Source organism: Solea solea, chromosome 11 (genome assembly GCF_958295425.1).
Source record: "Solea solea chromosome 11, fSolSol10.1, whole genome shotgun sequence".
Classification (NCBI taxonomy): Eukaryota; Metazoa; Chordata; class Actinopteri; order Pleuronectiformes; family Soleidae; genus Solea; species Solea solea.
In genome coordinates this window covers 18,020,954-18,043,807 of record NC_081144.1, presented here as the reverse complement: position 1 = coordinate 18,043,807, position 22,854 = coordinate 18,020,954, and the positions used below count along the sequence as shown (strand labels likewise).

The 22,854-nt window shown below is 41.2% G+C and overlaps 1 protein-coding gene across 3 annotated transcripts in view; it reads left to right on the top strand.

The window, feature by feature from the left end:
- soga1 (suppressor of glucose, autophagy associated 1) overlaps positions 1–22,854 on the top strand; it is a 70,677-nt gene that overhangs the window by 37,014 nt on the left and 10,809 nt on the right. For 2 of the 3 annotated variants that reach the window (XM_058644158.1, XM_058644157.1), the window contains 9 exons: positions 10,192–10,254; positions 14,715–14,882; positions 15,041–15,194; positions 15,714–16,272; positions 16,648–16,954; positions 17,892–18,125; positions 20,039–20,176; positions 21,705–21,827; positions 22,432–22,662. In XM_058644158.1, coding sequence (XP_058500141.1) covers positions 10,192–10,254; positions 14,715–14,882; positions 15,041–15,194; positions 15,714–16,272; positions 16,648–16,954; positions 17,892–18,125; positions 20,039–20,176; positions 21,705–21,827; positions 22,432–22,662 — 1,977 coding nt within the window. The remainder of the gene's footprint in view (positions 1–10,191; positions 10,255–14,714; positions 14,883–15,040; positions 15,195–15,713; positions 16,273–16,647; positions 16,955–17,891; positions 18,126–20,038; positions 20,177–21,704; positions 21,828–22,431; positions 22,663–22,854) is intronic. The other variant, XM_058644159.1, reaches the window with a different exon arrangement.

Sequence of the window (22,854 nt, the reverse complement as noted above, 5' to 3'; positions counted from 1 at the left end):
CACACACACAGGAGTTGAAGTGAGCTTTTCTTGTGTTTATACTATATATTAAAATAATAAATCATGTCTCTGACAGATTATTACTCACATTAGGATAGGATACAATATATTGTTTTCTGTGTTTTGCCCATCTTTCTTTTTTGTTCCTCACAGTGAACACTGGAAGATTGTTTGTTATTTTCCGTTGGTTTTAATCCCGAACTTTCCTTTTTGGGGATGTGTTTTGTTGCTTTTTATAATCTGGTTATTTACAAATGGCAATGGAGTGTCAAATTAGCTGTGCATGGTGATTACTCTGATACGTTGAGTCAGAAGTGGTTTGTTAATGATTTTATTCTCGTTCACACTGAGCTTTCAGAGTGAAACATAAAGTGGAGAAGAGCTGCGGTCATAAGTCTTCATCAGTTTGAAGATGTGTTAAGAGTCCTCTTTGATCTTTCTTCTCACTTTACCTCCTCCTCTTCATCTCCCACTCATATCATTCACCGTTTCCTCAGTTCCTACTCCTCCTTCTCCCACCTTTTTTATTTCTCCTCCCTTCCTTCCTTCCTCCTCTCCCTCTTCCTGTCCTTTCATTAATGTATTACCAACAGGCGTGCCTTGGCGACAGGCTGCACAAGCCGTCGCCACGGCAACACATTATAATCTGTTGAGGCGTTTTGACATGAGGTGGGGTGGGAGCTGCTTTTTGCAGTGGTGCAGGTCACACAAATGCTCCTCCCCCCTCCTCCTCATCATCATCTCCCTGAATTATTTGATTATTTTATAAATGGAACTCAGCCGTTATTTATTTGATTATGTACACCTGTGATTTTCTACTATGACCTTTCAAAATGGCTGCCGTGCAGAGAGCCCATTGTGTGTGTGTGTGTGTGTAGTTGCATCACACTACAGTGCAGTATATGATATTGAGTCTACAAACTGTGCGTGTTGTTCGTATGTGGTCCTTTTGACTGTAGAAAGTGGCCAGAATAACAAACCCATTTCTGCTGAGTTTTAGTCTGTTTGCAGAAGAGCGAGATTTTCTGACTGTTGTCTTACAAACCCTGATGTTTTCGTTGATGATCAAAAAATTATGTAAATTATAACAACAACAACAAATAAATATGACATCTTTGGCTCTGTGGATCTAGAATTTCCTTGTCAAATAATAATAATGAGGATAATAATAATAATATTAATAAAAATAATAATAAATAATCGCAGCATCACTTGATAATGAAGATCATCATTATTATAATTGACATGATACAAAGACTTGCACAAACAATATTAGCACAATTAGATTATCGCCTTTTAATAGGAGGTCAATAGGACCCTGAAGAGGGCCGGCAGGTTTTTTAGCATAGCGGTCTTGTCATGTGCCACACAGACACGCACACACAAACACACGCACGCATACACACGCACGCATACACACACACATATACTTGCCTGCACAAACAAAAATCACGCACTGTGCACACGTGAATCATTCAGATCAATGCACAGCATTCAGGTTGCACTTGAGGGGGGGTTCATTTATGCAAGGTCACCTACTAACACACTGCCTTAATAACCAGAGTGTCTGGAGACACACACACACACACACACACACACACAGGCAGACATACACACAAGCTTTTCTCTAATGGAAATGGCTGGAAGTGAACAGTGGTTCTGCTAACAAAGAATTGCAAATCTCCTCTCCTCTCCATTGTTGTCTTGATAATTTATTGGAGAAGAGAAAGAGAAAACATGGAGACAGAGAACCCATGACATGGAGGGGATGTGTGGTATCTCATATTCACCTGCTGTCAGTGATGCTGTGGTAATGCGATGCTAATGGTATGGTAATTGTTCATTCACTCTCTTAGCTTTAGCTGGACAAACACACACAGACACACACACACACACACACCCACACACACAAATGTGATCTGAATCACCGTTGTGTTGCATCATGACACTGTTCCTTTGCACAACTGAGAAGTGAAGTGAGTTAAGGTGGAAACCTCGGGTTTGAATGTAGTGGACATTTGTTAATATCTAACGGTTACACACAGTGTTGATGATTTATTGGATTCAAAAGTGAAACCAACAGTCATTGGCAGGCAAAATGTATAACACGCAGAAAATGTCTCGGAGCATTAATATAATAATAATTATCCCACACTAGAAACACTGTACAAGAGACGATTGATCTAATGTGAACCTAACTGATTCAGATGAGATGGATTTTCCTCGCGAGTCAGTCTGAGCATCAGCGTGGGAGATGGTTTCCTCTGCTTGTATGATTCTGTCTCATTCTGCCAAGGTCATGATCTTATCTCCCTGACAACCAGAGGCAACAGAGAGAAACAGAGTCATACTCTCCACATCTGTGTCCAAACTGCATCTCTATAGCTGCTCTAATAAAGAACATTTGTGTGCATATTACAGGACACACCTAAACGCTTCCTCAACTCTTGATTGGTTAGGGACAAGTCTTTGTCCTTATAAGTCAGTGAGCGTCTTAAAAATGAAAGCTGCAATATACTGTGATTGTGTGTGTGTGTAAGAAAGAGAACTTTGTGTTGCATTTGACTATAAGGCACAAGATGACGTCAGCTCAATTCTAAATTCACGAGTGGAAATGCTTCAACGTTCCACGTGTTCCCCGGGGGTTTTTTCCTCAACCCATTTTCTGAATAAGGCAGTGTTGTTGTTGTTGTTGTGACCTCATGCAGTGAAATGGACCTTTGGAGAACATGAAAACTCCACACAGACCCAAGGAGAACATGTAAACTCCACACAGACACAAGGAGAACATGTAAACTCCACACATACACAAGGAGAACATGTAAACTCCACACAGACACAAGGAGAACATGTAAACTCCACACAGACCCAAGGAGAACATGTAAACTCCACACATACACAAGGAGAATATGTAAACTCCACACAGACACGGGGAGAACATGTAAACTCCACACAGACACAAGGAGAACATGTAAACTCCACACAGACCCAAGGAGAACATGTAAACTCCACACAGACCCAAGGAGAACATGTAAACTCCACACAGACACGGGGAGAACATGTAAACTCCACACGGACACGGGGAGAACATGTAAACTCCACACAGACACAAGGAGAACATGTAAACTCCACACGGACACGGGGAGAACATGTAAACTCCACACAGACCCAAGGAGAACATGTAAACTCCACACAGACACGGGGAGAACATGTAAACTCCACACAGACAGTGGGAGAACATGTAAACTCCACACAGACAGTGGGAGAACATGTAAACTCCACACGGACACGGGGAGAACATGTAAACTCCACACAGACAGTGGGAGAACATGTAAACTCCACACAGACACAGGGAGAACATGTAAACTCCACACAGACACGGGGAGAACATGCAGTTAACTTAGCATCCAGGCCTATCAGTAACATCGCAGCAGACAAAGAGTCTTTATGCTGAAAGCCTTGGCAGTGAAGTGGCCGTTTTATTTCTAAACTCTGCACCGGTGCTGTTGTTTACAATGTTTTCACAGACTGTGTGTGTTAAGGAATGGCAGTGGGCTGAGCACACAGAGAAAGTATGTGTGTGTGGAAATGCTGCTGTTGTTGCTTTGTCTTATCCGCTCTGCTATGGTGTTGCTCCCCCGTATCCGAGCTGCTTCCCTCTGCCTGCAGAAAAGACTTAATGCTGCATTTACATTCAGGAATTCAGTCAAAGTTGTTGCTGACTGTGACTCAGGATAAATAGAATATTAGATTCGGCTCAACACTACAGGCATCCATGTTTATGTTAATATGGTGATAATTGGACAGCGTTGACCTGCTAAACACAAAGTACTATTTAGTGTTCATGAATTTGCTTATTGTAAATAAAAGAGGATAAACATTCATTGGATTCATTGTCTTCCTGTCCTCATTAAAATGAAATTAAAGGTTTGTTAAAGCTCACAGACTCTGCTGCTCTGATGTGTTGTTTTGTTTTGTCAGAGCTGTAGTGTTGTTTAATTATCTCCTTCAGTCGTCCTCATCATCACTCGCTCTCCCCTTCTCCTTCCCTGTGCTCTCTCTCTCTCTCACTCACACACACACACACACACACACACACACACACCCTGATTATGCAACCATTTGTGCACTGTGTTGTGTTAGACTGAGACTCCAGTTTATGTCTCGGTGATGAAATTAGAGTGTCCTGTTTGTTCAGGCAGAGACTTGCCCTTTGCTTGAAATGCAGTGAGTGTGTGTGTGTGTTGCTGCATTAACTGCAAATAAATTGATTTGTCCACACACAGTCACACACACTTTCCCTCAGCATTCTCGATGTAATATCTGCCCGATCAGAACATTTTATGACATTTGTGGAATTTTATCTGTGGAACAAAAAAAAAATAAAACACTAAGACATGCATGTCCAGGAAACATTTGATTCTTCACGGTAAAAAGGTCATGGGTGTTTTCCGAACTAATGGTTGAGTTCACCTGTCGGAAGAGTGGAGAAACTAAATAGTTTTAAATGTCAGGGGGAAATGTCCCCTGGCTTAGCGAGTGTCTAATCCTGTTACGAAACAAGATGTTAGTGTGGTCTAGTGTTTCAGACATCTGCTTAGAAATACCCAGCAAAAAAGTGACTCTTTTCTTTCTGTGAGTTAGAGGATTGATACCACTTTCAGTTAAAAACCACACATCAACCTCATTAACATTGTATTTTTAATTTGATCTTATTGATGGAGCAGCCCAACATTGGTGTTAGATGGAGACATATACCTTAACATACAGTTGCAATAGCCAATGTAAATGTCCAAATAATCACATTGTATTATTTGCCTGTACAACATGGAAAGAGGCCGATTCTGGCCGCAATCTGCAAGCTCACCACTAGGTGGCCCAAAATCTGCCACATTAGTTATTAGGATGTATTGATGTTTGTGTCGGTTAGGTTACTGCTGCCACTTCATGTGAAGCAGCGTATACATGTGCGTATTGACAGTCAGTTACTCTGTGTGCGTCTGTATAGGGATAACAAGCGGTAACCATGGTAACACGTGTGCACAGGGGACAACGTAAGACAAAGTCGATGCAGCTCATATCAACAGCTTCCGGCGTTGGTCGAATTTAGACAGAAAAAACGTAGCCGGCGTGCTCTGTTTTTATAGAACCACTGTGGGTTCAGCTGTTTCACACAAGTCGACTTTTGTTTTTGTTACCTGAGTGATTATTGTTGTTTCCTTGGATTACGCTCTGTCTCGTATTTTTAACACACTGCTTCATGCAATAACGTAAAGCTAAATATAAGTCGGTTAGGCGTTGTACTCCATCTATGATATATATAATCCATACATCTCTGCTCTGCTCCAGCTCTCAGTATTTAATGCCCATAGTTGCTTCAGGTGAGTCTGTCCATGAGTGCTGCTTCCTCCCTTTGTCAGTGTCTCCCGTTGTCGGAGACCAATCTCATCTATTGTCCGTTCACTTGTGTGACAGGGCGTCACTTAAACTCACAACTACTGTATATGGAAACCAGATCAGCGCAGTGTAGATACAAAAACAGAACAAAAAAACACAATATTTGCGTCTTGCTTTCACTCATACAGTAGCCAGTAACTAGTAACTTCTCATTTGCTCTGCGTTTACAGTCTTACAAAGGTCATATATCATGTCTATAGTTATTTGTTGAGGTTCTTTATTTCAACATTTCAGGTTTATTCCTCTCGCTGTCAAAAAGCAAAACAAGTCGTAAAAAACTGGAACATGACTGGTGTTAACTATGAGAATCTTAAATCATGACACGGTGAACGGCTTATCTCAAAGGCTCAGGCCGTTGTTTATGACTCCTCTCGTTCGTCATATGTTGAGTTCCATCATTTAAATGTATAGCTTCCCAAATGTGGCACCAGTGGCCCCAGATTTGCTTTTGTTCCAATCGAATATATTGTATATCATTTTCAACCAGCTTAATGAATATAACAGCTAATAGAAACTGTTGCCAGTTTGAATATTTGTTCACTGTTATCTATAATCCAGGGTTGTTTTTAATAAAAAAAAAAAAGAGACATTTTCAGTTGATGTCAAGGCTCACATTTGTGTTATTGAGAGTGTCTTTTCATTTTGGCCAAGCATTTAGTTTTATAATAGGTAAAAATAAACACTTATTCTAATTATCATGATTATATTTAATGTAGAAAACAAACCCTTCTGTTGTACATGTTATTGTCCCATTCAGTTCAGATGAAAAAAATGTGATGTAGGTGGATTTTGAAAATAAGACTTGTCTCATTTAAAGTTAATGGAGGAAAAGAATGATTTTCTTTATTTGACTTCCTTTGGGACAAATACCTTTTTACTGCCCTAGCTACTTTCTACCCCGTCCCACTCCAGCCACCGTGTCAACATTGTTTCATCAGGTCTCTCACTGTGTCTGATCCTGTCCTGCTGTGTAGTGTGATTGCCACGGCTGGGTGAAGCACAGATCAGATTGGACTGAGAGGAGGAGGAGGAGGAGAGTTCTTGCTGCTGTGCCTCCTCATCCATGATGCAGGAATGACAATATCTCTCACTCTCTGTCACTCCTGGTTTTCCCCCCTCTCTGTTATCACTGTTGTTAAGTGTCTTCCTCTCTTTTTCTCACAGTCACCGACCATTGCTCCCTATTTCTCTTTCACTCTCGATCAGTTCTGTCCATCCATCTGTCTTCAGGACAGCAAAAGAGAGCTTGTGGTGCAAATCCATCTGCTGCCCCACTCCCTCTCTCTTTCTCTCTCCCTCTCTCTCTCGCTCTCTTTTGTGGACATCTTGTGGCTTATTTATCTTCTCTTTTTTTTTGCATCAGCATTTCTCTTGTATAAAATCCACAGTGTTGTTATTGTCAAATGTGGTAAGAAGTGTGGAGATGCAGCCTGAGGCTGTTGAATATGTTCAGGTCAGATAACATGGAATTCAACCTGCTATCTGCAGTGAAACCAAAGACCTCAGAAACACGAGTTCCAGGCCTGTGTCTGAGTGTGTGCTTGTATATGTTCCCTTGTGAGGACATTTTCTGAGATATAAACACTGACCTTGTCAGGACCAGCAGTCCGAGTGGAGACCTAAACCTGGTCCTAATGAGGCAGAAGCTCTTTTTTTTTAGGGATAAGATTTGAATTGTGGTTAGTAAAGGTTTAGGGTTAGGCATTAACTGGTAAAGGTTAAGGGTTAGGGATGATGCTTTGTTTTTAGGCTGTGGGTGAGGACCTTAAAAGGGTAGCTGCGTGTACCTGCGTGTGTTGCCTTTGTATAATTAATAAAAGTAAGAGTGGCACTTCAGTTGTGCGACAGAAGAAATGAAGTGGCTTCCTTTTAAACCGACCCGCATGGATCAACAGGAGCTGATCCTCGCGCTTTGTGTTCATGTCTTTATTAGTGTCAGCTGCTGTTTATCATATTTCATATTTATTCACCAGTTTGGCTTTTAGCCGCGCAACTCGAGATGGTTCGGTACTATTTTTTTCATGTTCGACACTGATATCATGACCATTTATTTCTCTATTTTTATAAAATTACATTTGGCTGTTGTTTTGTTTCTCATGTTAAAGGTGATATATGTAAACTATGTATAACAGTGACACCCTGTTTTTTACTGTATGTTTTACTGTAATGAATTTCGTACATATATCAACTTTACAATAAGTCCACAAAGCTAAGCAAAGTGCTTAATGAACCATTTACGTGATAATTCATGTTTTCGTTTTTTTCTTTTGCCAACATCTGATCCAGTGATTTTGACCAGAATGGGACGGATATGGATACCGATTATCTTGTTGACTTATTGATATTTCAGCTCTTTCTTCAGTGAATTACTACTATAATAGTTTAGGCTGTGATTTTCCTGCCCATGAATCTCATAACTTGTGGCAACCCGAAGACATTTCAGTTCAGGCAAGTTTGGTGTTAAACAAGCCTTTTGTGCTTTAGGCTGGACAGGTTTGTGATGATCTGTTTATTTTACTTAATGTGTAAATGTCATAATTATGGCAAGTCAGTGCAGAACTCTCTACAAACCCATGATTACTATTTCTAATAGTTTTCATCCGGCACACCTTTTTTTGAAATGCAGGTCATATTTCACTCATGCTGGTGATGAGTGTTGGTGAGATATGCATCGTTATGAGCTCCCTCTCTGTTTGCATCCGAAACTCAACACTGCTCAGCTTAAAAGCCTCATCCGATAGTCCTGGAATTTCTTCGACCTCCCAATCTGAAATGGTTCCGCTACCAGTCAGGCTTATTGATCAGTGAGTTTACATCCAATAATACTGTGGACCGATTGACCCCTGATGAATAGGAGACTGAGAGGAGGCGACAAAGAGGAGAGAAGGGACGGACAAGAGGAAAATATAAAGGAAATAACCCAAAGAGTGAAGGGATGAAGACATGGAGAGACATCGTTTAGAAAAGTCCTTCTTTATTTTTAACAAATCATTCACTTTATATATTTTAGGAGGCCAATAATAAACATAACCCATGTGTTATTTGTTTATAGTCCGTCCCCCTTTTTCTTTCTTTTGTTGTTGGCAGTCCTTTGGAGGGAGGGAGGGAGGGAGGGAGAGAGAGAAGCTTGTTTCTATGGAAACGGTCTGAGCTAGATAAGCTTGCACTGCAGTGTGTGTGTATGTGTGTGGGGTCGGTCTTGGCTCTAAAGAGAAGGAATGATAGTGATTTATGAGAGTATGATGTATTGAGCAGATACTCGGATGTGCACAGGATCGTGTGTGTGTGTGTGAGACGAATTATTTACATACTGAACCAGCTTTTTGCTCCTGTTATTAGATCATACTGTCTCGGATCTATGTCTGGAGGCTTCTCTTGATCTCACAGCTGTAATTTCACACTCTTATCAGTGTCGATGTGGTAATTAAAATCATGGGATTGATCGGCATCACCATAGCAATGACATGAGAGAGAGGGGGAGAGGGGGAGGAACTCTGCTGTACAATATCAAATAATTGTGTGTGAAAACCAGTTATTTATTCTAGCAATTACTTGCACTCATGCTGAAGCCTTTAAACTCAGGATTAAACTGTCTTTTAAAATATCTGTACCATTCGTCACAGTATTTTTGTCCAAAAATATAAACAAATGGGAAAAATTGTCAATTTTCTCTCTGTTTGCAAACTAGATATAAAATAATTATCTCTTTTACTCAAAGTTGAACAATATGTACATGTGTTTCTCAAGTGTTGAGAATGGTCAACGTTTCTCTGCAATCACAATAACATGCGATGTTATTGTGATACCAATAAATGAAATTAAAGATAAAATCCTTCAATACAGAGTAAAACAGGATTGAATGTAGGCCTACAACAAATGTTGAAAAAATACACATTGGTAACTGACTGTGATCCATGTCAACTGGTGTATGAAGGAGAAATCATTAGTCAACTGAAAATTATTATTGCAAAAGCTCTTTTGGAAGACATTTTGTAGCTGTTCTTTTTTTCGCATTAAAAGATGATGAAATAACAAAGAAACTCATGGTTGGGCTGCGATCCGACGTCTCAACAATCCTCGAGCACATGAAAAGGATGGAGAAGAAAAGCGAGGCGAATCCTACGGATGAAATAGATGACTAAAGTGAAAAAAAAAAAAAAAAAAAAAATAATAATAATAATATGATGCAGTGCCCTCTATTGATTGGATTGATTGGATTATTTGTGACTTTTGGGAAGTTGAATATGCCAGGCAACAAGTCGAGAATGTCACGCGCGACGGAACATCATGGACACATGAATAAACACACATGGAGTCTGAGTTGACTGTCTAGAGCTAGACTATATCTCTGAGTTCTATCGGATGCTGAAACATGTTTTCCTTGTCAAAATGTCATTAAAAAAAAAAAAAAAAAAAAAAAAAAAGGAAACGAAATGTATGATGATAATGGGGGCGGGACTAGTTAAGCTTTGCTTCTCCCGCATTCCCTTTCGGTTATGTATATTGTGTGAACTGCACTGTTATGTGATGAGTGATCTAAATGTCATGACCGAAATAAATAAATAAATAAATAAATAAAAGAGGGTGAGAGGTGGTAGAGAGGGTGAGAATGGAGGCGACTGGTATTGTTTAGTTTCAGATTAAACTCATTCATCATTTGATTGAAAACAGGCCCCTGTCAACGTGGTGTCAGTGTTGGTTACTAATGAGACTCTGTGTTCGTCTTTGTTGCAGAACTCCCAGAAGAAAAGAGGAGCACGACCAAACAACAAACCTGACAAAAAGCCCGGTCCACAGGTAAGACACACAAACAGAAACACACACGTCTGTGCAGCATTCCAAGCAGGTCATAGAGTGTCGCCACTGGAAGAGTCATGAGGGCGACGTCCGACACAAGAATCAAAGCCAACAATGCCGAACTGTAGATCGGTTAAATAGACTTCCTGAAATCCTGAAAACATGCATTAATCTCCAACATTTAGCAAAGGTCAAATGTCAATATTTTCTTGTCTTGTAATGAAGTTCTTGTGCTTGGGCAATCTAGCCAACTATATGGGCTGTCGGGTGAGGACACAGGAGGAAGGATTGTCCGTTTACACGTTTATTTGACATGAACAAAGATGCACAGATGCACAGATGCACAGGCACTCCCTCGTAGTGCTTTAGTGCGCCTTTAAAATGGGAAAAAATAAAGGACATTAAAATTGTCCCAACTATTTCTCTCTCTCTAATCAACACAATTGATACATTTCACAAATGCTAAATAAGGACCATAGTCTATGCTCAACCAAGTCAATAGGTTACAACTGTCAAACCTTAACATTCAGCATAAATAATCAAGTGTGGCAATAAAGCATCTTTATGGAAATACAAAAACAGCACTTACCAGTGACCATAGATGCCTGAAACCTGAGGAATCAACACAGACTATAGCTGTCTGACTTTCAATTGCTTCTTCAAAACGACCACTTTACAAGTCATTACAAGAGTTTGTGTGTTTGGGTCACGTATAAAACCACGTCACCGCAGTTTCACACAGACCCCGCCAATAGTGAGGAGGTACTATAGTAATGAAAAACTGCGTGCCTGATACCTAACTGTGCAGCTCATGCCGAGCCGAGTAGTGCTAGAACTGTATGGTGGAAAAGCGCCATAAATGCCTAACCTTTGACCTAACGTAAACCCAATTCTAACCCCATGACCAAGTCCCCCATCAAAAAGCTCTTTTAAGGGTTGACAGAACGTGAGGACCAGGCAAAATGTCCTCACTTTCCCAAAATGTCCTCACTCCCTTAGGTTATAAGTTTTTGGTCCTCACATATAGACCCATACAAGAACACACACACACACACACACACACACACACACACACACACACACACACATATACATACAAGTTAGCGCAGCTATTCTTGTTAGGACACTGCATTGACTTCCATTTATTTGAGCAGCCTAAACAAATCATTGTCCCTCACCTTAACCAGGTCCAGTTAATTCTTAGCCTAACCGCAATTCAAATCTTAGCTCTAAACTTAATCAGTACAAAAATATGCTTCTTCCTCACAAGGACCTGGTTTTGCTCCTAATTGGGACTACAGAGCCTGTCAGTGTTTATGCCAGAAGAGGTCTTTAAGACACACAGCAGAGGACAACATAACATCTGTGTCAGATGTTGGTGCTGGTGTTATTTGCTGCTGGTTTTGTGCGTCGTCCTGAACAGAGCCGCAGTGCTTGCATCCTCCCCCTTTCAACTGGATCTGCTCCAGAGTTGAATGTGATCTTCTCACGTTCACACCCCACGTTTTTATTTCATTACACATTGTTTATCTTTACAGGGACAATGTGCTATTATAAATAATTGCACCCGTGTCATATTTTGAGCTAATTTGCATCTGACGCTCCTGGGCATCAGTTCAGCCGACAGACCGTAACCTATTCCACTTGGTGGAGGTGACAACGAGTCAGACTGAATGAGTGAAATACTGTATGTTGAATGACAGGAAGAGGGGTCAGTTATCTGTTATTTTAAACCAGTTTCTTTGGATCGTCATACATCTAGTGAAACCGGCAGATCCACTCAACTGTGACTCATCAAAAAATGTGAAATGTAGATAATTAATAGCAGCAGATCTTCAGTGCTGGAGGCAGCCGTCACCTGTCACTGCAGCTGTTGCTGTTTTTCTCTTCTGAGCTGCTCACTCTATTCCATATTTAACACGATACCGCAATATTTATCCTGTTAGGATATAAAAATGAATCACTACTTCAGGCTGTCCCCATTATAAAGCCTCACAATTGGCTACAGACGTAAAATTAAAAGCAATTATTCAACCTGTTTAGGGGCATATAAAGATATTTTTGTCAATATTTTCACCAAGAGGAAAATATAAAACAGCTCATTTATGACCAGCACTTTATGGCATTGTACACATTAAGGTTTACAACTGTATCTGCTGAGAGATGATTTTTGCTTTTGATGCAGTTTGAGGTCACGCAGTTTAAACTGTGCTTTCACAATATGATATGAACTGGATGAATGTGTGAGTGTGTAAAAACACCAAAAGATAAAATAGATTCTGATGATTACACAGATGGGATGAAAACAGTGTTGACATGTCAGTCAACACTGGAGCTTCGGCAGCGTGCATCAGCGTCAACAGATCCTCATTAAATCAACCTTAATTTTCACATTTTCTGCTTAAGACACAGAGTTAGTACAGCACAGACGTGTTCAGGTTGTCTGGTGCCTCCAGATATCTTGCATATTTGATCGCTGAAGCGTGTTTCTGCCACACAGCTCTTGATTGGTGCTGTTTGTGCCTCTCTTTGTTAATTATGACCCATTTCCTGTGGGGATCACACTCTGTCCAAACATGCCACATGAAGCAGATGAATCAGCAGCTCCTGTGTTTGTTCATCACTTCCTCCAATCTGGACTCTAATGAAACCTGTTTTCTATGCCTTCCTACTTCCAAAAAAAGTTCTTCCTTAACCCGAGGCTGGGCAATAATTCAATTACAGTATGTATCGCAAAATAATGTCCTTCAGTATCAAAGAAAACGCATGTTCATGCATTGTCCAAACACACTTTAGGCACATCATAGCTGTTAACCTCTATTGTTATTGCTTTTGCCTAAAATATGTCAAGTGTTTATTCATTTCTGTCCATCAAGAAGTTTAAATGTTTTTCAACTGTCACCCAGGAGCAGAACTGCAACGATTATTCAATTAATCAATTACTAAATGAATAATCAAATATTGGGAGTGTTTGTTCAATAATTATTTTCTCTTAAAAAAGAACTGAGAGAACTGCAGGTAGTTCCCCCTCTCTATCCCTTCCATGTCACTGCTATAGTGCTAAGCTCTCTCTTCTAACCACGTACCATAAATGGTTATAAAATCGTTTGGCCTGTCTTCCCTTAATGTGGTTGGAAACGGTCCACGAGCAGTAAAAACAAATACAGAGCTGCTTCTGAGCGATGGGAGCACGGGGTCACCTCAGGTCAGCCAGGAGTTTGCTGCACGTCTGCACAAGCATCAGTGGTCCACTATTAAATAAGTCAAAAATATAAATGATTACACTGAAATAACCTCAACCTGTCATCCTTAATGCTTTTTACATTTACGGCTGCATCTGTGGCACATGAAAGCACCACGGCCTGACAGAAACATAGCCCTCGATTCATTATCATATACAGTTTGTGTTGTTACAGGTTGCAATGCGTTAGGTGCCTACACTGCACATCCTACACACTCACTGTGCTGCATTATCATTAGTCTGGAGTCACAGCCACCAGCTTAAGAGAAGGATATCATCAGGATGTTTCGCTGCTAAAGAGTTGAAACCACAAATGACTGATTTCTTCTTTTACACGAGTCTGTTGTGAGAGGCTCACATGGAATATACGGAGCAGGTCTATGACCTCATTGTCTGGTTGCAGAAAGCCACTAAAAAGGTCTTAAAATCCAGGTCTTCTCAGGTGACTTACTCTATTGTAATGAGCCGTGGATGATGTTTAACTGACCAGATGTTGAGTCTTTAATCTTCAGCTCCAATGTTTGACCTTTGCTGTGGTCGTCGTGCAGGCGTCCAAGATAATTCCATTGTGTCCATATTTTGACAAAATGTATATTATTTATAAATGAATTCATTTCTTTTCTATGTTCTTTACCACACACGTAGTTGTTTAGATTTCTTAGTAACTTAAAGGTGCAGTGTGTACAATTTTGATGCTTTTTGATGATTTACATTTGGCAGAAATGTAAATCTAAAACATTGAGTGTACAATTACCTCAATGCATATAAATGGTTTCATTGTCACAAAATGAGCCCCTTTTTATTTACATCTCAAGCTGGTCAACACTATAGAGGACACCATCTTTTTTCATTGGATTTTTGATGCTAATTGAAAGCATATTAGCTTATTCTGCTTGAAATGGAAGGGTGAGGGGAGAGATATTTCACCTGTTCCATATGTTTTTATCCTATAATATCAGATGTAAATTCATAGATACATTTTTGTGGAAGTTTGGAAATCAGTCAAAAGGGCTAGTTCACATTTGGTGACGTAAAAAAGAGTCTTAAACATTAACCTTAAATTAAATTGAATGTTAACCCTAGCCCGGTAAAATAAATCGTATTTTGAAATAGCCACTGATTTACGGTCTCAGTGGTAGTTACAGACTTTTCCATGACACACGCTTGTACCAGCGTTCACCTCAGTGATATCGTCATATGTTCTGTCCCGTCACTGCAGGAGGACAGTTCAGACATCAAGTGTCAGCTCCACTTTGCCAAAGAGGAATCGGCCCTGATGTGCAAGAAGCTGACCAAACTGGTGAAGGACAGCGAGGCCATGAAGGAGGAGCTGGCCAAGTACAGGTCGCTGTACGGAGACGTCGATGCCTCGCTCACCGTGGAGGAGGTAGATGAGGAGAATAGCGTGACCTTGCATGGTTGCATTCTTATTGGCTCACTGACACTGATGAGCTTTATTCTTAAGGTCCCAAAGGATGTTTGATACCCAGTTGATTTTTGACTCCTCAGCTTATGCCCCCTCTTATTTACCCCCCGTGTCCACAGGTTGCTGACTCCCCACACACCCGCGAGGCAGAGGTTCGAGTCCATCTGAAGCTGGTGGAGGAGGAGGCCAACCTGCTGAGTCGACGTATTGTAGAGCTGGAGGTGGAGAACCGGGGGCTGCGAGCAGAGATGGAAGACATGAAGGGACCACAAGGTAGTTTTTAAACCTGTTTCATAGGTCAAATATTGAGAGTATACTGTATGTGTACGTTGTTACCCGGATGTTTTCTCTCTGAGTAAACTTTTTTTTATTTTCCTGTAAAATATGGCTGAAAGTGGATGTTTCAGTGATCAATAACCAAAGGTTTCTTGATGTTGAAAAAACAAGCAACTTGATGTTGAAAAAAATCAGCAACTCGCTCTAATTAACCAATGAGAGTGAGACAGTTTATCTTGTCCCAAATCATCATATTGTCTGATAATTATGAAGCTACAACCAGCTTATTTTGGCTATGTTTATTGTCGGTTGACACCCCTGTTTTGTCCAAGCTGTGGGTCTTTATATAATACTACAGCACTAGAACCCTCATCCAACAGCACCACGAGAGCTGAGTCAACACCTCTGTGACATTATGACATAAACAAGGACGGTTGTGTTAGACTACATTGTGTGTACCCAATAAACCATTATAGTGCAATCATCATTTCTTTCTTGTTTTACATGGACCTCAAGATCTCACTGGGGTTGGTGCTGGTCTCGGCGTCGGCCTCGGTCTCACAGGAGGTGCCATGGTTCTTGGAGGAGGGGCTTCATCTGAAAACGTCATGGAGCTCCAGAGACACCTGCAGTTCGTTGAGGAGGAGGCGGAGCTACTGAGGAGGTCACTGATCGAGATGGAGGAGCAGAACAAGCTCCTGATGAACGAGATCAACCGCTATAAATCTGACCTCCCCCCGCTGATGTCCACGCTGTCGTCCAATTCGCTAACGTCGCTGGCGGACGGGCTGCTCAATGACAGCCCTGTCCACACTATACAGGAAGGGGCGGTGCTTATCAGCACAGACCCCCCTGCCCAGGAGGAGGAGCTTAGCCTGGCGAGGCTTCAGATTGGAGAACTGAACGGAAAAGTGAAGAAGCTGCAGTACGAGAACCGAGTCCTTCTGTCCAACCTGCAGCGCTGTGACCTGGCCTCCTACCACGCTCCTTCCTCCTCATCCTCATCGTCCTCATTACGTCTAGCTCTGGAGACGGACGCAGAGGCTGGAGACTCAGCCGAGTGCCTCCCCACCAGGTGGGCTTCATACGCATATACTCTGTGTTAATACACTTTTAGTTTCACCTGCTTACCATGAACGTTTTGGCAAAATTTCATAGCTATCCATCACATTTTAAGAAGACATTTAATCTAGACGTCTGTGTGTTAGCCTGACAGAAAATTAAATAATGAATGACCATATCAGCAGATTGATAGATAATATTTGTCAAAGGCAATCTCACCACTTTCTCCGGAAACACACATACTCAGCAGTTGGAGGTCGTCCATATTAATCTGTGAAACTAATTTTAGGAGAACGGTTCAGTCCATAGTTTTAGCCTTTTAATTTAAGTTTTTAAAAACTAAAACGAATAAAAAGTCCTTAAGGTGCTCTCTGTGTTTTCCCCTCAGCCCGCCCCACCGCAGAGAGCCTGTAGGGGGCGAGAATGACGCCCTTGAGATCAAGGAACGGAAAAAGAACATCGAGGACAATGCTGACGCAGCAGCCCCACTTCCTGGTTGCCTAGGGCAAAAGGACCATGATGCTTTGCTGGCCATGAGGGACCAGGCGCGCCTGATTTCCACGGCGATACAGCTCCTGACCTCCCCCGAGTCAAACTGCCTCTCCTCCTCCTCCTCTCCATCCATCTATCACAAGGTCTGCAGTAACGAAGCAGCAGAGGCGTGCGACCTGGAGAAACCTCAGCCTCACAGCCAGGTACATGTCCTCTGTTTGCTGCACTGTTCTACTGTCAGATGTTTCATTAGACCCCCTCTTAATTCTTTTTCATGAAGTCCACTTAAATTAAACCATTAACAATGGAAGAAAAACTGGTTTCTCTATTTGTCAGACTTGGTCATCGTTCATTTAGAAGAGTCTGAACGATGATCACTTTAAGGTGCAGAGATGTTTCCGTTGTATCAACTTTGATATAAATAGTTCATAAATCTTTTTTTAAGATTCTAAATCAATAACTTCATAGTTTCCTTTCTTCATTTTCTCTGCACAAAGTATTGTCTCCTTAATTTGGTTTTCTGTGTCCATTATAATTATGAGCTCAAGTGTGAAGCTCTTAAACGTGGTAGAGTACAAGTTGACTTTCTGTGCGTGGTGCACCGCAGTAGACTGTTTTTATGTATATTTTCTGATGACGCACAATGCCGGATGCCAAAAACTGTCCATTGAATGAGTCAATCCATGTGTATCTGGAGAGCGCATCTAGAAATGCTTAAGAAAGGGGAACCATCTTATGACCGTCATGATTATCAGGCTGCCTGGATTTACTTTGATTTCATGGCTGTAGAATTGTCAAAATATGTGCAATGAGGGAGTGCCCCTTCTGCCCCTTTTTTCCAGCATAACTTCCACTTTTCAATATCTGGCAATTACAGTTTAGTTTAGTCATTTTGTGTAAAGTCAGAGAAACAACACTGAAAACAAAACCTTTTGTGGTCAATGGGATTACAGAGAGTCTTAAAGAAGATAGAGCGAGTTGCCTCTTTATTTTTTATACATCTATTTATACAACAATAGATGTTTCTTTTTCTTTTCAAAGAGAGAAAACCGCAGCTTCCGTGCCACGTTTTCTTGCTCTGATTGTTAATTTCACATGCACCGTATGATAAATCTGCCCTGTTCTGTCTTTCTCCTCCAGATCTCTGAGCTGTCTGACCTGGCAGACCGACCTCTGGTTGGTGCTCTGACCAGCAGGCTTCAGGCGCTCAACAGCCAGCTGCAGGCCTTTGTAGAGCGGGTAGACTGTGTGGGTAAACCTCCAGCAGGTGGGAGGGACCCTCAGGTGGAAGGAGCCTCTCCTCCAGCCTCACCCTGCGCCTCACTCATCTACTCTGGAGATGACCAGGATGGACTTAATACTGCAGAGGAGAAGGTAAATGACAAGACAACACACTCCTCCTCTTCACTCCTTGTCACACCTTCTCTTTCATTTACCATCAGGCTTCTTTTTTTTGATTTTGTTGTGTTTGTTTCTATAGTTTCTTTTGCCGCTGTGTAGAATGATGCGTGGTCTAGGACCTCACTCCTGATCACATTTTAACCTGCTGCATTAGCCTCTTCTTAAAGTGAAGGGTGGTGTTACACAGCATGCTCAAATCTGACGCACCAACCATCATCTAATTCAGTCTGGCCTAATGGACGAGATACAATTGTAACCTGTAAAATAGTAACAAACGTGAGCGTACATGGGTGATCCTGCCTTTGCCGTCAGATTTGAGCCTGTGTGAACCTCTCCACAGTCCATTCATGTCCTTTGCATGCTCTCGGATTTCCTCCTGACCTGGTATTTAGACCTCAAATGGAGCCTGTTTGTTACCTGGAGATAGTGAGGTTGTGAAGCACCATGTATTTTTTTATTATGTATTTTAACCAAATCACTTCAACACACAGTATGAGTTTAACTGCACTGTGGAAGAGCGATAAATCTTTTCTTTTAAAAATCACTTAATTTTTAATTCATGGATTTACTGTAGTCTCATTTATAATTCAGTGCCCGCTATTAAATTGGCTAGTAAATAATAAGCAACAACAACAACTACTTCCTGTCTGTCACAAGGTTTTTGTTTAAAAACTTATTGTAGCGAAAAACACAATATTAAATTACAAAACTGGGATCATGACCTGAAGGAGTTTTTTTGAGTTGCGAAAACTGCACATGAGACAACAAGTCTGAGCTAAATACAGTTACACAACAAACTCTACTGGGACATTTTTGGGTTGTGGTTAATTTACTGAGAACATCTGCTGTATTTTTAAGTATATAATTGGCCACATAACATTCATTATGAGATTGAGAAAGTTTTAAAGGCACATCAACAGGGACTGAATTAATCCAACTAGCTTCATTTTCTACAGCACTGCAGATTATACATTTTGAAACACTTGAGGACAATCATCACTTCTTATCAAATTTATTAGCTTATGTGAAATTAAAATGTTATGTTTAAAAAATATGTATTTAAATGAGAACTAGTGAGACAATTTTTTTTTTTTATTGAATCGTGATTTGTTGGTTTTCTATTCTGATCGTATGGAGGAAGCTGTGATGCTATGTAGTCTTGACTGAGGAAACTGCACTGTTTAGACTCCATTAGAGGCCAATTCTGAGTCCCAACACCCCACCGATCTCTCCTTCCCTTCTCTCCTTTCCTTCATCCCCTACCCCGCTTCCCTCTGCACGGGCACCATAACCGTCGGTTTCTGCACTTCACTTCCATCTGCTCTTTTCCCTCTATTTAAACCTCCTTTCTTCCACCCTTCACACACCATCTCCCTCGCTGCTTATCTGCTGTCTTCTTATTCCTTTGCTTCTCTCCTCTCCCTGGACATTTCCTCTTAACCACCTTACTCCCCTCTCTTGACTTCCTGTTCATCTCCTTCATCTCCCTCTCTTTCTGATTTCTCCCCCCCCATCTCTCCTTCTTTGTCCCTGTCTTGCCATCTGTCTCTCTCTTCCACTCCTCCTCCTCAGCCCTTCATTCTACCCTCCATCCTCCTCTTCTTTCTTTTCTCCACTCTCTCCTTCTCCTCTCTGACCAAGCTCTTCTTCCTCTACATCCTTTTCTTTGTCTTGTGAGCTCCATCGATTTTTATTTTCCTGAATGTTGTCACATGTATCTACACCATCTCGGTTGTATTGTTTTCTTATTGTTGTCTGTCATTTCCTCCTTTTCTTTCTTTTTTTGTTCCACAACCTCTCCCTTGTCTCTCCCTCTCTCTTCGATGATTTTTTTTTGTTCTTTTTGTTTCATTTTTCTCCATTTACTTGCCCATGCGTGCGTGCAGCAGCCTGATTATAGGGACCAATCAGAGCCAGAGGTGAACAGTCAAACTGAAGAGAACAGCCAATCAGAGAGTAGCGATGTGCAAAAACAGGAAAACAGCCAGATGGAGCAGCAAGAGGAGACGACCCATGATGCACTGGTAAGACACTCTTTCAGGGCTCAAACTGACATGTGACTGTGTGTGTGTGTGTGTGTGTGTGTGTGTGTTGGGAACCACTGGTCTAGAGAATGCATTATGTCTTTCAGTGTCCTCACTAGAAGTTAATAACATTTAGTTTAAGAAAAATACTCACTCAAGGTCAGATTACCAGCATTTTTAAGTGTTCGATATATATCAGCCTTCTCTATCAGTCGACATCATAACTTAAAGGTCCAATGTGTACAAATTTGGTACGTCAAATGATGTTTCTTTTCTGAAACAGTGTTTTTTTGTTGTTCTCGTTTGTTTGGGTACAAAATGTGAAATGCACACTCAAGATTGTTAGCTCACTTTATATTTTAAAGTGATTATACACACTGGATCTTTAAGTCGAGATCATCAGACATGTCTTTCTGTTCATCTGTGAATGAAGACCTACATTTTAACATTTAGGTTAAGGTTAAAATACAGTATAATACAAGCATATACTTGTACTATCACCTTAGCATCACAGGACTGTCAGACAGAAACGGTGGCTGTGGGTATCAGCTGTGGGTCTGATGGGAAGAAGAGACCTTTGTTTGGTTGACCTTTTTACTGGTGTGTCTCCATGGTAACCAGGGGTTTGTGCGCCTGCACCTTTGTGCGCGAACAAAGATGAACGAGAGAAGATTAAAACTGAATGAGAGACAAGGAGAATAAGAAGGTTTGAGATATTATTGATCCAGAAAATCCGGGGAATGTGTTTCCATGCTGAGAATGAGGAGCGTCCACATGCATGTCCACTTTCGTATCGATCTAAGGTATAATTATGAAGCAAGAGCGGGGATTCAGTGAGCCTAGCATCAAGAATGTAAGCGGGGGAAACTCTGATCAAAGCTCAAAAATACAGCTTGCTTTATGATGAATAACATGCTTTTACTATTTCTCTCCAGCAACTTTCTGGAATCACTCTGAAATTTGCTGCGCCCTGCACCTGGACACAGATATTTAACACTTTATAGATCACAGCTGTATTTAAAGTTCATCAAAGTGAGCTGTTAAAATAGATCATACAGTATATGATGTCATTCTTATAGTGTGGTCTTATTTTGGAGGGTGGTGGAGGGCAGGGGCCGCTGAGCCCAGTGGAGAGTGAAAGAGGACATTAGTGGTTCAGTGGTGGGTCGATGGATCGCACTCACTCAGCAGCCAAATGAGGCATGAGAGGGAGGAGGTGTGGATGTACAGTAGCGAGGTGTGATCTGAAGGGGGTTTGAGCACAAAACTGACATGTTATTTGCTTCATGCACATGATTGTTGCATTTTATTTTATTTGAACTCTCTCCTCCCTTGCTATTTCTCATCCCATTACTGCTTTCATACTTTTTCTCATTCACTTTCACTCTCTGCTTGTCTCTGTTCCCTACCTTTCGCTTTGTCCTCTCACTTTCTTCCATTCTCTACCTCCCTTCTCTGCCACTCCTTACACACACACACACACACACACACACACACATATCCTCATGTTCCTCATTTTCTTCTCCAGACCTCTCAGTCTAGTGATCTCGATGTCCAGTTTGCTGAAGCTCAAGAGGCTCAAGAAGCTCAGGAGGAGCTGGAGAAGGAGAGACTGACTCGGAAAGAAATCACCATCATCAAACTTACTCAGGTCAGTTTGCAGAGTCGAGTTAACTCAGAGGCAACTTAACCAAAAAAAAGGAAGAAAAACAAACAAACAAACAAAAAATATTCCTTGCCATTTCGGCAGGACGTGAAGTTTGGCACCCGAACAAAAGGGGCCTTAAATAACCATTCAAATGATAATAAACAACAAATTATACAAATGTAAAGTGCTAAATATGACCAAATATATTGCTATATAATTACTAAATGATTCCAATGGGCTGCATATAATAATAGACATCATTTCTATATGACTCTAACACACATCCTGATAAACCTCACTCACACACAAGCTCAAACTCACGCAGAAACATTGCTTTTTCGCAGATGTGCAGACACTGAAACACCAGGTGTTTGGCAGCTAACAGAAATACTGTCTTGTGTATCTTGGACAAAGATTTGCCTCGCTGTGGTTTATTTATTTCACTTCTGCGTTGGTGAGCAGATGTTTTAAAAATGAAGATGATGAAATGGGTGATAGAACATGGGTCTTTTAGTGCTCACCCTCTGGTTTGATTTGCTTGTATAAGAGTTAAACATACATTCAGCTTGCTGGTTGTTTGGTCTCAAATGTTTTCTCCCACTCTCAGCTTCAGGAGGAGCACCAGAAGGCTCTGCTCCGGCGGGACTTCCAGCTGCAGAGTTTGGGTCTGCAGGCTCGGCTGCAGCAGAAGTTATGGAACCAGGAGAGGACTTTGCTGGTCCAGGAGTCTCAGCACCTTAAACAGGCCCTGCTACTGCTCAGCCTCAAACTGCGCTGCTTCCTCAAACAGTGGAGACTAGGCTGCAAGAAAGACACAGAATGGAAAGACGTCTTGGAGGTATGAACGGATGAAAAGGACAAAGTCTTCAGGATTTACTTGAACACAGAAACACAGCTCCCTCCTGAACTAAATTTGTATTTATTGAACAGTTCATCTCCACTTTGGTTCTGGTTCAAGTAACAATTGCCAAATTATCATTCAGCCATTATGGGAAAATCTAGTACAAAAGCAGTAAAAGTGACAATTGAA